The following is a 14,777-nucleotide window of genomic DNA, read 5'->3' on the forward strand; positions in this document are numbered from 1 at the left end:
TCCCCACCCCTTTCACATAAGAGTTGTCATAAAGGAATAACCCTCACTAAGTATCGTAGAGGTAGGTAATATAGCAAAATACAGTAGAGTGATTAACTTAGACTGAACTGGATACAAATGCAGGCTTTGCTACTTATAAGCTAAGTAACTTTGAGCAATTAAGTGCCTCATGTGTAAATGGGTTAACACATTCTTCATGTAGCTGTTGTGAGAATTATATGAGACAATGTATATAGAGTGCTCAGACTTGTAAACATTCAATACAATATACATATTAAGATTAGTTGGAAAAACTAGATATCCATATGCAAAGGAATAAGGTTGGACTTTTCCCTAACACTATACACAAAAATTTACTCAATACAGATCAAAGATTTGAATGTAAGAGCTAAAACTATGAAACTCCTAAAACATAGAGCAAAAACTTCACGACACTGGATTTGACAATGATTTATCGGATATGACACCAAATGCACAGGCAACGAAAGAACAGAGACATACTGGACCTCGTGAAAATGAAAAAGTTCTGTGCAAAGAAATTGGAACCCTTGCACACTGTTGGTGGGAAATGTAAAATGGTGCAGCCACTGTAGAAAACAGTTCCTAAAAAAAATTAAAAATAAAACTATAAAATGATCCAGCAATTCCACTTCTGGGTAAAACACCCAAAAGAACTGCAAGAAAGGTCCTGAAGAGATATTTGTACACCCATGTTCAGAGCAGCATTATTCACAATTTTGAATTCCACCAAAAGGTGGAATCAGGGACTTCCCTGGCGGTCCAGTGGTTAAGACTCCATGCTCCCAATGCAAGGGAAGCGGGTTCGATCTCTGGTCGGGAACTAAGATCCCGCAGGCCACGCCGTGTGCACCACCGCCCACAAAAAGGTGGAAGCAACCCAAATGTCCACTGATGAATAAATGGATAAACAAAATGTGGTATATACATTCAAAGGAATGTTATTCAGCCTTTAAAAGAAAGGAAATTCTGACACATGCTATGAAATGGTCGTTACGTTAAATCAAACAAGCCAGTCACAAAAAAACAAATACGGTATGATTCCACTTATATGAGGTACCTAGAATAGTCAAATTTATAGAGATGGAAAGAGAATGGTGGCTGCAGAACTCTGTGTGGGACGCGGATGTAGAAATAGACAATGTCCAGTCCCTGCCCACGAGAAACTTAGTCTAGGGAAGGAAAAAAGCACACAGGCAAAAAACAGTGCAATGGGGTGCTGAGACAACACAGAGCAGAGGGTACCATGAGAGCAAAGTTGAGATACCTTATTTGAACTGTATCATACTTTGTCTGCTGGTACAATTAGCTATCTCTACTGTGCTTAACTCAACAACCTAGAGATGTGATGAATCACAGAACTAGAATCTGAACTCCAATTTTCACCCAGAGCAGTGGTTCTTAACCAGGTATATGGTGTGAGCAATGCCTATGAAACTTCTTAAAAAAGTAAAAATGCTCAGACCCCAAACCCTGGATGATGCAGTTCAGCAGACCTAGGGAAGAGTTGGGGTCTAGTGTATGTTTCAGAAGCCCTCCCTGTAAGTGATAAACTACCTCAGAGTAAATAGTTCGGTGCCTGAAGAGAGGGAATGAGAAAAGAACCATTTAAGATATTTACTACAATCAGAGCATGCTCTGGCTTCTCTCTTCAGCTCTCACCAACACAACACCATGAGTAGGAAAAGGTCAAATAAAAACAAAGAAATACAGCGTGGACACAAACATGACCACAGCTTAAGTCTGGCCATAGTCTCTTCTTTAAAGAACGATGCCATAGTTATGTCAACTCTGATCCACCACTACAACCTAATTTTTTCACAGCTTTATTCTGCATTGGATACTTGGTAGGAGCCTAAATTTTGTCACAAGTAGAAGTTTGTTTCCTAAGCAAAAATAGTTATGATCTGGGAGAAATGCAAAAGTAATCTAAAAGTAAACACAGACAATGAAACTGGCATAGCACATATCTTGGCATAAATAAATGGAGATACATAATTAAAATATCAAATAGAAAAGTAAAAATATAATTTAGACTATTACTAAAAATGAAGATTCTTATCATTATACAAACTCTAAATTATACCAAACCCCCAAAAGTGAGTACATTAACTGTTGTGTTAAAACGTATAAACTATCATAAACATTAACTGTAGTTGCAAGTCTGTTAGGTAGTGAGCACTATGTCGAGGTAGCAGTCTGTGCCAGGAGATTCTAGCTTTATTTTCAAATATTTGCCAACAGGTCCAGTGAAAAGTCTAACGCTTTCTAAGAGAGAACAACAGTATCTCGTATCAGAACTTCAAACACAGAAAACAAAAATGCTAAATAAAATTTACCTCGTTGTCCTGCTTCTCATCCCCAGACATATCATCATCTACATCGCTACCTGTGCCTTCAATTGCGAGAATACCATTCCTAATGGACGGAATCATGTAGAGTTGCTGAATCACAGAATTCATATAACAAGTAGCCCCAGCGTTTTTCAGCCCCACAAATCCTTTTGGTGGGCGGGGTCCAACAGGTGGCAGATATTCCCACTCAGTAAGTGCTTCACAAGCTGAGAGAAGACAAAAGATTCTTGCAGCACAAATAAAAACATTTTGCCCACTTTAGACTTTATTAAGCTGATAAATTAACATTACCAACAATTCCACTACTCCTATAGCCACCTGAAATAGTGCTCTAGGTATGCATTTCACCCTCAACAAATTGAAGATACACAGCAACACATACCACTATATAGATTCTTACCCCACCATCTATGAACCCATGCTTTATCTAATGTTGCTTCTATGGCAGTCTCACAAGATGATACAAGGCTAATTTCTACATGTTAACTTTACTTTTAACTTTATTATAATTTAGTCATTATGAACTGTAACTTCTTCTACTTTTATATGTTTTTTTCAAGTGCCTTCAAACTCCTTCTGGCATGAAATGTTATACAAATATATCAACATATGATAGCTTACTAAGTTTTAAATAATCCTAAGATATCACCTGGGTTCACATCCAGGTTCTGATGCTTACCAACTCTTTCATCTTCAGGCAAGCCTCTGTTTCCTTCTTAATAAATGTAGTAAGACGTGCTTTGCCTATAATCACCATGTTATTTTGAGGAGCAAACGAGATAGTGGATTTGAGTTCTGTGAGAACTGTAAATCACTGCCTATATCCCTCTACCTAGTATAAACCTGGAAACAATGTAAACATCATCACGTATAAGACCAATTAAATAAATTATATAGTATATTGAACTGAAAGGTAGAAAGGTATATAGCTAATAAACGGATTTAGATAAATATTTATGTGTTGATAGGAAATGATCACAGATATATTAAGGGGAAAACAAAGTGAAGAACACTGTGCACTCCACACCAATCTGTGGTTAAAAAACTAAACAAACAAAAAAAGATTTTGTATGTGGATTTTGCATACTCAGAGATTCTGGGAGGATAGACATGAACTGAAGATACGGTTACAGCTATTGAAGGGGACCAGGGGAATGGAATGGGCAGGAAAAATGTTTTAGAATACATCCTTCTCTGGTAGTTGAAATTGTTACCACACAAATGTACTACTTAAAAACAAGCGGCCTTTCTCTTTCTGCCGTCTTGGAGCCTGTGGAGGAGCACTGGGAACAGGACTTCTAAAACAGCAAATAGGTCTGGAAGGCTGTGGTCCAAGGCTCTATTTTTGCTGGCTATAAGCAGGGTCCTGTGAAACCAGAGGGTTCCTCTTCTTAAAACTGAAGGTGTTTATGCCCAAGATGAAACTGAATTCTACTTGGGCAAGAGATATGCTCATGTGTACAAAGCAAAGAACAACAGTGACTCCTGGTGGCAAACTGAACAAAACCAGAAGAATCTGGGGAAAGGTAACTTGTGCTCATGGAAACAGTGGCTTGGGTTCCTGCCAAATTCCAAAGCAACCTTCCTGCTAAGGCCACTGGCCACAGAATCTGTGTGCTGCTGTACCCCCTTGAGGGTTTAAACTTATGAAAATTAAATAAATAAAACTGTGGATTTGTTTAAAAACAAACAAAAGCCCCCACCCTACTATATACAAACTTGATAGGATAACTGTCTAACGTTTTAAGAACTTTAATCAGAATCTCCTAAAATGTTAAAAAGTCCTTATATTCTAAAATATATCAAAAAACAATTTGACATGTTCTTAAAAACTTACCATAATCAATTATATTCTTAAGCTTTGTAGATAAATGGTTTTCTCCTAAAACAGAAGAGCCTCCACTGTGGTCTGCTTTCTTATTTCTGCTGTCTCAGTCATTTTATATTGCCCTCATCCCTTTTGAGCTTCAGTTCTATATCAGTAAGATCTACAGTCTACAGTCTGTTTCATGGGCTTCATGTGAGCATTAGCTGAGGACCAAGGGCACTAAAATATTATCTTCTCACATTCTTCTCTTTAAAACCAGATTTTCTTAGAACTCATATGAAAATAACATTAAAGAGCTTCTAAAGTGAGGGCCTGAAAGGTTTTCCAATGCATGTAATTTGAATTTTTAAGTTTGAACTCTGAAGTTTATTATTCTGGAGTTTGGATTTCAGTCCAGATTTGACTGAAATGAAATTTATTTTGTTGCTCAATACTTGTACCACTTACAGGAAGACATTTAACAAACATCTGAAAACTTTTCTACATTAAGACTCATTGCTTGTAATGGTCTTAAACGTTATACTAGCTGCTGAAAGGAAAACATGAGTTGAAGATGTTTACTAGAAGGAAAACAGGGCTTCCCTGGTGGCGCAGTGGTTGAGAGTCCTCCTGCCGATGCAGGGGACACAGGTTTGTGCCCTGGTCCGGGAAGATCCCACATGCCGTGGAGCGGCTGGGCCCGTGAGCCATGGCCGCTGAGCCTGTGCGTCCGGAGCCTGTGCTCCGCAACGGGAGAGGGCCACAACAGTGAGAGGCCCGTGTACCGGTACCACAAAAAAAAAAAAAAAAAAAAAAAAAGGAAAACAGAATTTGAACACATTAGAGAACTGTCATCAGAACTTTGTATTTTAAAATACTTACTAGTTATTGCTGTGCCAATGTAATACATTTCAGTCAAAGAATCTACTATCTGTTTGAGGTTCCTCACACAGCCAACAGCTAATGCTACAAGTAACTCAAAGCCTGCATTAATGGTAGCTGGTGAACTACAGACTGGAATAGCCTGTTCAGCTGGCAGTTCTCCATTTCTCATATACCGTAGGTAAACATTGGATGCAGGGAAGATGAAATCATCAATTAATTCCTACAAAGGTGAAAAACGGATTATGTATTAGCAATGATACATATTTATATAAAAATACATGTAAAGTTTTATATGCGTATGTATTTTTTTTAAAGAAAGAAATGTCTCTTGGAAGGAAATAATGTTAAATTAATTGTCAGAATTCAAGATTTCATTACATTTCAGAAAACTTAGATTTTCTAATAAAAAGATCTCACTTCAAAACACTATTTACTACAATTAACAAACAAACCCAGTTTCTCAGGTTAAAAACTCATCAAGAATGAGTTGACTGTAGCACTTAACAAAAATTCACATTAAGTAAATTTACTCTTTTAATCACATGTATACCAAAGCTCATCTTGAATAAAAATGAAATGTCCTAAAATGATACTTTTTGTTTCCTCGAGTTACCACGTTATGTGAAAAAACTCATCAAAGAAACATGGTAAATATGCACAGTCTTACATAATAGAAGTCTGTCTCATTCTGAATAGTCTGATGAAGTAAAAAGTTCAGATTTTCTAAACAGAAAAATTAAACAGTGCTTGCTTACTTCACACAGTACTGAAATTTTATTCATGTACAAAATTTAGAAACGATATTTTAAAAGTTACTGTTACCTCTATATTCTTTAAAAGTAGAAAGGAGAAATGATCAAGAAAACACACCCAAGACATGATACCATAAATTAACCAGACAGATTTGCTAATGAACATGTAGAATGTTAATGATACATAGCTTAGGACCAAGCCGACAGAAATTACCTTAATGAGATTAGCACCTCCTTTTTCACAACCAATATGATATTTTTTCTCAGGGGTTTGAAAGGCCAGTAACTCTTTTGTTACTCCAAGGTGGCCTTCCAAGATTGTCTCTTCAACACCCGTTTCACCTGTTCTTTTAACATCATCCTGCCAAAGAAAAATATCAAATGCCTAACTTACAAAAGGGCGGTGAGATGTCAGAACAAGACTCAGCTAGACAGAGGCAATTCCTTCAAACCTTTCCATTCTAAGAGATTTTTTCTCTTCAGAACTTTCTAGAAGTAGGCTTTACAAACTAGAAGAAATGCTAATCTGAAGCCTAAAAGATACCAATCTGGGCTTCCCTGGTGGCGCAGTGGTTGAGAGTCCGCCTGCTGATGCAGAGGACACAGGTTCATGCCCCGGTCCGGGAAGATCCCACATGCCGCAGAGCGGCTAGGCCCGTGAGCCATGGCCACTGGGCCTGCGCGTCCGGAGCCTGTGCTCCACAACGGGAGAGGCCACAACAGTGAGAGGCCCGTGAACCGCAAAAAAAAAACACAAAAAAACAAAAAAAGATACCAATCTCTTCAGAAATAAATTCTCATACAACTCTAAGTAAAAAGTATCAGGTGTTAAGATCAAAAGTTAAATTAAGTGCTAGTCTATCAGACTCATTTTTTGATGAAAACAATCCAAGAATACTTTTTAAAATGAAAATTTGCAAAACGGGCCCATTTGAAAATGGAAGAAGCTGAATATCAGTGTCTCAAGTCTTAAAGCAAGGCATTTGACAAAACTACTTACGCATTCATTCTGGGAATCATGAGTTAGTAATATCCACCAACACAGAGTATATTCTTTGGTCCTTTTATTACTCTTTGTTGTTTTTCATTTAACCAAAATGCTCAAAACTATAAACTATTAATAAAATATCTTATTTATTGACGATAAACACAGTATTAAATGCAACTTACCCTAATTCTTTTAAGCCAATCAATTTCATTATTGAGAAGAACTTCAGCATTGGGTATATTAATATTACTATTGTAAGCATAATTAAGAAGGTGCCTTAAAAGAATAAAGTAGTCGCCTGAATGTTTAGCTCTCTCTCTGGCTGTGCTCTGAAACAATAAAGTAGAATAATATGAATTTACATGTCCATGTTTAGAATCCACTTTTTAAAAACCCAGAATTAACTAGAGTTAATAGACTAACATAGGATGGGAAATTACTAATATTTTTAAAATAAATATAGACTGCTCCAACTTTAATACAAGCTAAAACCATGAATTCTTGACTGTTCCATGTACAAGAATGAATCACAATGATAAGTATATTAAAAAATGTCTCACCCCCAAAACGGTGAAGAGCAGAGTAATGAAGAAGAGTAAAGGCCTGTGTCCCATGCAACATCTGGTGCACATTAAAAAGAACTGCTCCTGTGCCACCTGGCGAACAGTTCTGAAATAAAAATGTTTCACATTTAATATATTATCTTCATTTAGAAAAAGAAAAAAAAAAGATTCCAATGCTGTCTCTCGGGGTGGGGGTGGGGTGTTAAGGGGTAAGTAAATTAAAAGTAAAAATACAAGAATACGTAACACCCCTTTAAGCAGCAACGTTTAACAGATGAACTTAGGCTGTGTGTCAAGAACTAAAACCTCAAATTGTCACTGAAGAGTTTAAGGGATACCTTCTAACACCCCTTTCTTGGAACAGGCTGGAAATGTTCCTCTAGGTACAAGAGTTGTACAGTAAGCCTTAAGCATCTTTTGGGCATTCCATAGAATTATTCCATTGTGCTCTGGAGCGAACAACTCTGTAGAAATTCTGTTACAATTACACAATAAGGATGTTGCTGCAGATGCCCCTGATATTATACTAGTGATTCCCAAAGCATGTTACCCAGATCAGCAGCATCTGAGAACTTGTTAAAAATGCCATTTCTCAGGCCCCAGCAACCTGCGTTTTAATAAAGCCTTCAAGTGATTCTAACATGTGCTAAAGATTGAGAACCACCGTATTATACAATATTCTATGATTACCCATGGGAAAAACTTGTCTCTGGTCACAGTACTGGGAATTTTACCTGAGCATCATGGGTCTCTTAAAAAATATGTATACTATACAGATCTCACCAGAATAAATGCTCCAAGAGGGCAAAGACATCATCTAGTTTATTACTGTGCCTCCAGAATGAAAAATGATGTCTGGCATATAACAGGTGCTAAGAACCAGTTACCAGATGTATAAATACTGTTTGTTTACAAGATGGAGGTCTGTCTCCATTAGAAAGTAAGCTCTTTCAGGGCAGGGCTTTGCTTTGTTGAAGAACCTAGAACAACATCTGACATATGGAAGATGCTCAAAAAGTATCTGCTAACGAAGCATTTGTCTATCGTACAAACTACATTCGGTGAATAACTGTTTCTGGCAATGTGCTAGCTGATAGACAGCTTAGAAACAAATTTTTAGTTCAATGTAAGACCTTGACAGTATACATTCTGTGTACTAGCCTCCCTCCTGGATATGTTTTAGGTTTCTGAAACCTGTACATGGTCCTATAAACCATAGGGACCTTTAGAAGCTTTGTGGGTTAAGTTTGGTGGAATTCAAATAAACTGACATCAGGAGTACTTGGTTTTGTTGGGGAGAAGGTCCATAACTTTTACCAGATTTTCAGAGGTATATGTCATTCATACTGCCCTAGTTTATTTTTTGAAAAGTAAGGTATGCGGCCCAAATAGAGTGAGGGTCTATAAAGAGTTGATGCTTGTCAGTTCCTGATGAACCCTCCCCTCACACACGCAGACTTCGGTAATGCTTCAAAAGAAACACATCTACTAAAAAATCCTGTTGCCTGTATCTTCACAACATACTCAAAATCTGATCATTTCTCACCACTTCTACTATTGCCATACTTCCAGACTCTCTCATCTTTTATTTGGATTAATGAAATAGTCTAAGTGCCTTTCCTGCAAAGCAACCAGAATAAACTTAAAATGTTAACTCAGAGCATATCATTCTTCTGCTCAAAACCCTCCAATGGGGGACTTCCCTGGTGGTCGAGTAGTTAAGACTCCGTGCTCCCAATGCAGGGGACACAGGTTTGATCCCTGGTCAAGGAACTAAGATCCCGCATGCCGCAGCAAAAAAACCAAAAAAAAAAAACCAAAAAAAAAAAAAAAAACCCAATGGATTCCCATCTCACTTAGGGTAAAAGTTAAGGTCTTTACAATGATCTATAAAATCCTTACAGGCTGCTTATTGCCTCTCTGGCCTCACCTCCTACAACTCCCCCACCTCTGCTGTTCTAGCCACACTCGGCTCCATGTTGTTCTTTACATGTCAGGCATGTTCCTGCCTTGGGACATTTGCATCTGTTGTTTCTTCTGCTTAAAACACACTTCCCCCCGGGGCGGGGGGGGGGAGGGGGGGCGCGGGCAGATAAAGTTGGAATTTGGGATTAACAGACTACTACATATAAAATGGATGAACAACAAGGACCTACTATATAATACAGGAAATACAGTATTTCATAATAATCTATGATTGAAAAGAATCTGGAAAAAAAAATATGTATAACTGAATCACTGTGCTGTACACCTGAAACACTGTAAAACAGCTATATATACCTCAATTAAAAAATAAAAATTAAAAAAATATATATTTGGTCATTCAGATGACCAAAATGTATTTCTCATATAAAAAATGAAATAAAATTTAAAATGAAATATGATGGAGGTGTTAGCTAACCTTAGGCTATGGTGGTAATCATACTGCAAGATATGACTATCAAATCAACACTTTGTACACCTTAAAGTTACACAGTTATATGCTGATTATATCTCAATAAAGCTGAACAAAATAAAAAATACAATTTAAAATGAAAAACAAAACAAAAAACCCCCACCCAAAAACCCAACACACTTCCACCATTAACTGCATGGATCACTACCTCATTCTTTCAGAGCCCCAGAGACTTCAGGGAAGTCTTCTCTGACTATCCTACATAAAACTGAACTCCAATGACCCTGCCTTCCCACTCATCCCCATTCCTGATTTATTTCTCTTGATAGCATTTATTAATATAACATACTACATATTTTCCCATATGTCTTCTCTTCCCACTCCCCATCCCCTTTAGTACAGACTCCAAGAAGGCTGACATTTTGTCTGTTTTTTTTCACTGCTATATTCCCAGTAGCTAGAACACTGCCTGGTGCATAATGGGTACTTGATAAATTATTCATCAGTGAGACTGCCTACAATATTAAAATCTAACACTACTTGGATCTCAGCATCAAAGGCCTTCTGTAAACCGACGCCTACTAATCTCCTTTTCTGCATTATCCCTTTCTCTTCTTCTACCAGAATACTCAGCTGTGCCTTGAAAGCACTATGCCAGGAGTGGCAAACTCAAATGCCTCCATGGATCATCAAGGTAACATAAAGGAGTTACACAGGCAGAGTATAAAGCAACAGGTGCTGGAGGAGGCTTAAAAAAAAAAAAACAAATCCACTTAAAGGAATTCAAATCCAATTATGAGCAATTACAACAAAATATCAGTGTTGTTATGTGGAAGCAGACCTCTTCTAATAGCAACAGAGGTCTGGGAGACCTCTAGGGATAAAGAAAACTTACTGGAAAATGTGGCCCTGAAGTTGAAATTTTCGAGTGCGTAGAAGCAAGAGCCAAATTGTGGAGTGCTTATAAACCAAATTTAAATGTTTACACTTAATTCAAAGACAGTGGGAAGACATGGAAAGATTTTAAGCAGGAAAACAACACGATCATATTTTGCAAGATATACTCTGCAAGTATCGAAGCCCGGTACTCTGATATTTATAATATGATGATTTAAAACTGCAGGGCAGGGCTTCCCTGGTGGTGCAGTGGTTAAGAATCTGCCTACCAATGCAGGGGACACGGGTTCGAGCCCTGGTCCGGGAAGATCCCACAGGCCGCGGAGCAACTAAGCCCGTGCGCCCCAACTACTGAGCCTGTGCTCTAGAGCCCACGAGCCACAACTACTGAAGCCCGCGTGCCTAGAGCCCGTGCTCCACAACAAGAGAAGCCACCGTGATGAGAAGCCTGCTCATGCAACGAAGAACCAAAGCAGCCAAAAATAAATACATACATATATAACTAAAACTGCAGGGCAGGGTGAGTCAGTACTAGGGAAGAAAGTCAGATACCTAAAGCTCAAAAAAGATCTTAACCTTAGAAGACCCCCCTTGTTGTCAAAGACAAGATAACAGAGGCATGAGAAGAAGTGCTGTGTACGGTACTTTTTACTTCATCGTGCACAAGTTTCAGGAAGAAGAGGAGTCAAATGGTTCTAACTTCCTATAATGGGGATTTTCATAAAAGTAGAGGGCAGAAAACTTATTAAACCAAGTTCCTTGATATTTAGTAGCAAAGAAAGTGACATAAGTTCCTAATTTAGTTTAAAATTTAAAAAAATCAGCATAGATTAAGAAATTTGTACCTCCAGGTCTGACTTCATCAAAACTCATGGCTAATCATCTTTCCTCTCCTCCAGACTTATTCAACCTATTTATCTTTCTTAACATACAGAGTTGTCCGACGATGATAAAGTTTTCTCAAAGAGATAGCAAGCTCAAGCTTATTTGGGCGGGGGGGATCCCATCAAAGAACATAGGCTGAACTAGATGTCTTCAAGGAAATTACCAAGGAACTTCTAAAATAATAGAGATTCCCACTGGAGACCACTAAATTACTTTACAGCACGCCCTGGAGTGAGTTGAACCTACTACTCCATCACACCACGTACACTTAAAACAAACAAACAAAAAAGAAAAAAACTTTACCACTAGGCTTCATGTCAGCAAAGTGCTTATTCTGACTTTACACTAACTTTTCATCAGTGATTTCTGTCATTGTTGAATGGAATGTGCAAGAATAAACAAAGTGAACATTTCCTGTGTCTTTTTGCAAAATGTACACGAGATAGATTAATTACATATAACAGTGATACTGATTAGAGCTCAAGTTTAAAAAGTTACCTTATGAAGGTCAAGATTTAGACTGACATAAGAGGATGGAAAACCTAAATTTTCTACAAATTTGATTGACTTGCACAAAAAGAAGCCCAAAACAAAATTAATGTCATTGAATAAATGCTCTAAAAATGAAAAACTAGGACTTTATAATTGGTCTTTATTCTCAGTGTAAAATGCAAAAGTTCTTACCATAACCATGCCTTGTGAATTCCACATTGACTTAACAACTTCACTAAAAAAAAAAACACTTGGCCCTAGGTATCTAAGAAAGGAAGCTAAATGTCCTATTTAATTTAAATCTTGTAAGCCAGATTTTTTAAATGGGCTAAAACACACACCTCTTAAGTGAAACTAAATTCTGGAATTACAGAAAAATTAATTTTACTTCGAGAATTAATGTTCACATTTTGTAGACAGTAAGACCAAACAAATTCAGGTCTAGGCAAAACACAGTTAAATAAAAATTTCCTAAACATTAGTGTGCTATAGAGACAATAAATATTTGATTCCTGGGATAAATTCTGCCAACATAAATTCATTCATTTCTGCTTAAAAAAAATAAGGTCAAATTTCTTACAATTAAAAAAGACACTTACTTGCTGTGACAGTGCAACAGTAAATCAATAATGAATGTCTGCCAAGCCTTTTCTTTACTAAGAGTATCTAAGGCTGTCGGAATCAAGGCAAAACATAACGTCATCACCTCCAATGCTTCACAGCAAACCTGTTCATCTTCCAAATCTGGCTCACTGCCTGCATTGGTCTGTAAAATTATAGTCAAGGACAAATTACCTAGAGATATATTTAAGAAAAATCTCATACAAACTTCAAGTTAGTGCTTAAAACTTACCTAGTCACTTAAACCACTTGGCCTCAGCTTCTTTACCTACAACTCTTGAGGCCCCTTTGAAATAGCATGGAAATGAGTATAAACAGATGATAAAAGTCTAATTCTATTCTTTTGCTACGTCCCAAGGATGGCTGAAGGAGCACACTGAGCATATTACCTGCTTCTTTGTCCCCCAAGCTCTTAGAGACCTTCTAAGTCGTGTACTTCTGCACCAACAATCATTCCTTCCTCAAGAACCACTCTGGCACTGCAGTCAGAGTACCCAACTTCTGACTAGTCCCATTATAGCTTACCTATAGTGCCATTTTATTCAAAAGCAATTGTCTCAGACAACCGTTCAGGAAAGGTCTGAAGGTTTTACGACCTAAAATATACTTGGGTAGGTAGCTAATAAATTCTAAACTGAAGTTATCAATAAGTAACATTTATAGTACATGCCTGAAAAAGAACAGGCGTTCAAATATTAGCTGAGTGAATAACCAACAGTATAGGACATCAACATATATCCCAGGCAAATCACGGTTATGTTGGCCATAAAAGGGAAGCTCCTATAACTTAATTTCCCCTTCTAAATATGCAGCAGTGGCTATCAGGGGCAGGTATATGTAACAGAAAATCAAAGAGTCAAACACAGTCTCTCTTCTGTAAATAATTTGATTAATCTAATGGAAGATCAAGGATGATACCTAATTGGCTGACACTCTTGAATGCTTTAAGAGTCAAAAATACTTAAATGCCATGATATCACAATTGACAGTTACCTAAACCAAAATACATAGGACAGAAAGATGATGAAAGAAGAATAAAGAGAATAGGAGAAAACAAATTCAGTATGAAATAATTATACTTGACTTTAGTGAGAAGTAGAAAAAGACAGTTTTATATTAAGATGGCAGACATAATAATTCAGCCTCATGCACAATTAAACAGTTTCTTAAAGGTAATATATTTCTGTGATAATTCTTACCTTCTCATAAATTTTAGTGATTTCTTCATTTGGGCTAAATACTAGCTGTAATGCCCCACATCCTGATGCCCAGATAATTTTTTGTATAGCTCTAATTACACAAATATCAGGCATATATCTTGAAGCCTGCAAGATAATGAGTAATCAAAACAGTTGACACAGTATCAGAGTGGAATAATCACTAGAAAAGCAAAAATGTTTCTCCCTGTAAAGGAAACAGGAATGGCTGTGAAGTAGTACCACTGTCTTTAGGTTCCCAAGTTGCCTTTGTCCCATTATTTCGTTTAACAGCAATACAACAAAGTATGTTCTCCAAGTTATTATCTGGCTCTACACTAACTTTCAGAAGAACCTTAAAAAGACTACAGAGGTGATCAAACCATTCCACTCCTAGTTTTTTACCCAAGAGAAATAAAAACTTAGGTCCACACAAACACTTGTACAGAATGTTCACAGAAGCTTTATTCACAGCTAAGAAAGAGAATGTCCTTTTCCAAGTATATGGATAAACACAATGTGGAATATTCATAATGGGATATTACTCAGCAATAAAAAGGAATGGACTAATGGTCCACACCACACAGAGAATTCTCAAAGTCATTATTCTGAGTGAAAGAAGCCAGACATAAAAGAACACACACTGTATGATTGATTCCACTTGTGTAAAATTCTAGAAAATGAAAACTACTATATAGTAACAAAAGATCAGGGGTTATCTGAGGCCAGGGGTAGACAGGGAAGAAGAAGAGACTTCAAAGGGGCATACGGAAAGAGTGATGGAGACATTCTGTGTCTCGACGATGGTGGACGTGTGACACAAATATGTATTTGTCAAATTTCACTTAATTATATGCTTTAAAAGGATGCTGTTCATTGTACATAAAGGTGATTAAAACCAGAAAGCACTAATATTATCATTAG

General features: G+C 37.2%; 1 protein-coding gene and 1 pseudogene across 1 annotated transcript in view; one reads left to right on the plus strand and one right to left on the minus strand.

Annotated features, from left to right (window-relative positions):
* USP9X (ubiquitin specific peptidase 9 X-linked) overlaps positions 1 to 14,777 on the minus strand; it is a 126,223-nt gene that overhangs the window by 25,235 nt on the left and 86,211 nt on the right. The window contains exons 25-31 of the mRNA XM_060138817.1: positions 13,857 to 13,982; positions 12,636 to 12,802; positions 7,365 to 7,473; positions 6,987 to 7,133; positions 6,031 to 6,177; positions 5,062 to 5,284; positions 2,358 to 2,578 (exon numbers count right to left, since the gene is read on the minus strand). Of these exons, the coding sequence (XP_059994800.1) occupies positions 2,358 to 2,578; positions 5,062 to 5,284; positions 6,031 to 6,177; positions 6,987 to 7,133; positions 7,365 to 7,473; positions 12,636 to 12,802; positions 13,857 to 13,982 (1,140 nt within the window). The remainder of the gene's footprint in view (positions 1 to 2,357; positions 2,579 to 5,061; positions 5,285 to 6,030; positions 6,178 to 6,986; positions 7,134 to 7,364; positions 7,474 to 12,635; positions 12,803 to 13,856; positions 13,983 to 14,777) is intronic.
* On the plus strand, positions 2,892 to 4,022 carry LOC132513976 (large ribosomal subunit protein eL33-like; annotated as a pseudogene).

This window comes from Lagenorhynchus albirostris, chromosome X, assembly GCF_949774975.1.
Source record: "Lagenorhynchus albirostris chromosome X, mLagAlb1.1, whole genome shotgun sequence".
NCBI classification, from domain to species: Eukaryota; Metazoa; Chordata; class Mammalia; order Artiodactyla; family Delphinidae; genus Lagenorhynchus; species Lagenorhynchus albirostris.